The following is a 2,096-nucleotide window of genomic DNA, read 5'->3' on the forward strand; positions in this document are numbered from 1 at the left end:
TTCACTTGAATGTAAGAAATATTGTCAATAAACATATATATCAGGTTATAAACATCTTTGTGGCTAGCTTCCCTCTACCTATTTTCTTTTTTATGCTATAGTTTTAGAGGCCTTTAAATTGATATTTACCTATATTTAATAAATAATATCTATTGAGGGGACAGCTAGAATCATGTAATTTATGTTTACTTTAAATTATATTTCATTTTGAACTATTGTATCATTTGCAATAGAAAACTGACAGTATGTTTTATATATTTAAGAATACATTTTTCACCTAGAATTCTTCATATCTCCTTTTGTATTTGAATGATTGATTATTGCAAGTGTGTAGCTACTATCCAAAATGACAATGGGTGTTTTTGTGGGGACGGTCTCTTTTATTATTGTCTGGCAAAATTCCTGGTGCAAGTGCTGGCTGGAGCTTAGATCATGACTTCTTTCTTATATTTTATGCCCCTAAGAACAATACAGGGCTCCACTACTGCAACAAGGGGCCAGAATGACAGCTCTGTGGCTGAGTTCATCCTCTTGGGCTTTTCTGCCTTTCCTGAACTCCACGGGCGAATGTTTGGAGCTTTCTTGGTTATTTATCTGGTGACTCTGATAGGAAATGCCCTCATCATCACTATCATCTTCCTGGACCAGAGCATGCACATCCCCATGTACCTGTTCCTGCAGAATTTATCTGTGGTAGAAATGAGTTTCAGTGCAGCCATCACACCCGAAATGCTGGTGGTCCTGACATCTGAGAAAGCCACCATTTCTTTTGCGGGCTGTTTTGCACAGATGTATTTCATTCTTCTCTTTGGTGGGACTGAGTGTTTTCTCCTGGGGGCAATGGCTTATGACAGATTTGCTGCAATCTGCTATCCTCTGTCCTACCCGGTCATTATGAACAAAAGGGTCTTCGTGAAACTAGTGATATTCTCATGGATATCAGGGATCATGGTAGCAACTGTGCAGACCACATGGGTGTTTAGTTTCCCCTACTGTGGCCACAGGGAAATTAACCATCTCTTCTGTGAGACTCCTCCAGTGCTGGAGCTTGCATGTGCAGACACGTTCCTGTTTGAAATCTATGCCTTCACAGGCACCATTTTGATTGTCATGGTCCCCTTCCTGTTGATACTCTTGTCTTATACTCGGATTCTCTTTGCCATCCTGAGGATGCCATCCACCACAGGGAGGCAGAAGGCCTTTTCCACGTGTGCCTCTCATCTCATGTCTGTCACCCTCTTCTATGGCACGGCCAGCATAACCTACCTACAGCCCAAATCCAGGTACTCACCGGACACCAAGAAACTGATGTCATTGGCCTACACACTGCTCACCCCTCTGCTGAATCCACTCATCTACAGCCTGAGGAACAAGGAGATGAAAAGGGCTGTGGTGAAATTATGGCAAAGAAAAGTGGCTTTACACACAGCTTGACTTGTTGAGGACCTCGGCGTTTTTCTATTATGTTATTGAGCTCTATATAGATTTTGAAGAAGATGAAAACAGAGTACACTTTTTGGTTAGAGAATATTTTCCTTCTTGATATCTTCATGTTTGAAAGCATATCACATTAACCTTCTCTTTTAGTGCTGCCGTCGATTGTTTTAAGCAGTATATGCTTCTGTAACACACGACGAACCGTTTGGTGATTCACTTTCTATTATTGACATACAGATCATTGCTAGAGGGTTGCTATTAAGTAGATTCTCGAATAAACATATAATTCTTTATGTTCATATGCTTGGTGATTTCATTTTTGTGTGCTAGATTCTTCAAAAAGTGACTGATGGAATGAATCATACTGTTCTTATATAGTTAAAATTTTAAAGTTGCATTTATTTATTATTTGTGAGCACGCAGGCTTGTGGCCACAGGCTGTTTTCTAGGAAGCAGGTTTTACATTTGATCATTAATGGAACATAGTGGGAGACCTTGCTCATCTTGCAAGAATTCTATTTGGAGGTCCTAGCTGTTTTCAAACAAATGGTGTTGGTTTATGTGGTTTGTGCTTCATGGTATCCTGTCTGGTTTCCCACAGCCTGATTGGATTCCTATACATCATTAATATGTACATTTACCATGCTAGGCTGCATGAC

General features: G+C 40.1%; 1 protein-coding gene across 1 annotated transcript; it reads left to right on the top strand.

Moving 5' to 3' along the window:
* The first annotated feature begins 432 nt into the window (after positions 1–432).
* On the top strand, positions 433–1,434 carry LOC126514423 (olfactory receptor 10A3-like). Its single transcript, XM_050163339.1, has one exon. The coding sequence runs from the start codon at positions 433–435 to the stop codon at positions 1,432–1,434; it is 1,002 nt and encodes a 333-aa protein (XP_050019296.1).
* Positions 1,435–2,096: the final 662 nt, after the last annotated feature.

The sequence above is a fragment of the Alexandromys fortis genome, unplaced genomic scaffold (assembly GCF_014885135.2).
Source record: "Alexandromys fortis isolate MF-2015 unplaced genomic scaffold, M_Fortis_MF-2015_v1.1 scaffold_129, whole genome shotgun sequence".
Lineage (NCBI taxonomy): Eukaryota > Metazoa > Chordata > Mammalia > Rodentia > Cricetidae > Alexandromys > Alexandromys fortis.

Excerpts from the sequence above, each read along its gene's own strand:
- LOC126514423 (XM_050163339.1), top strand. The coding sequence starts at position 433 with ATGACTTCTTTCTTATATTTTATGCCCCTAAGAACAATACAGGGCTCC.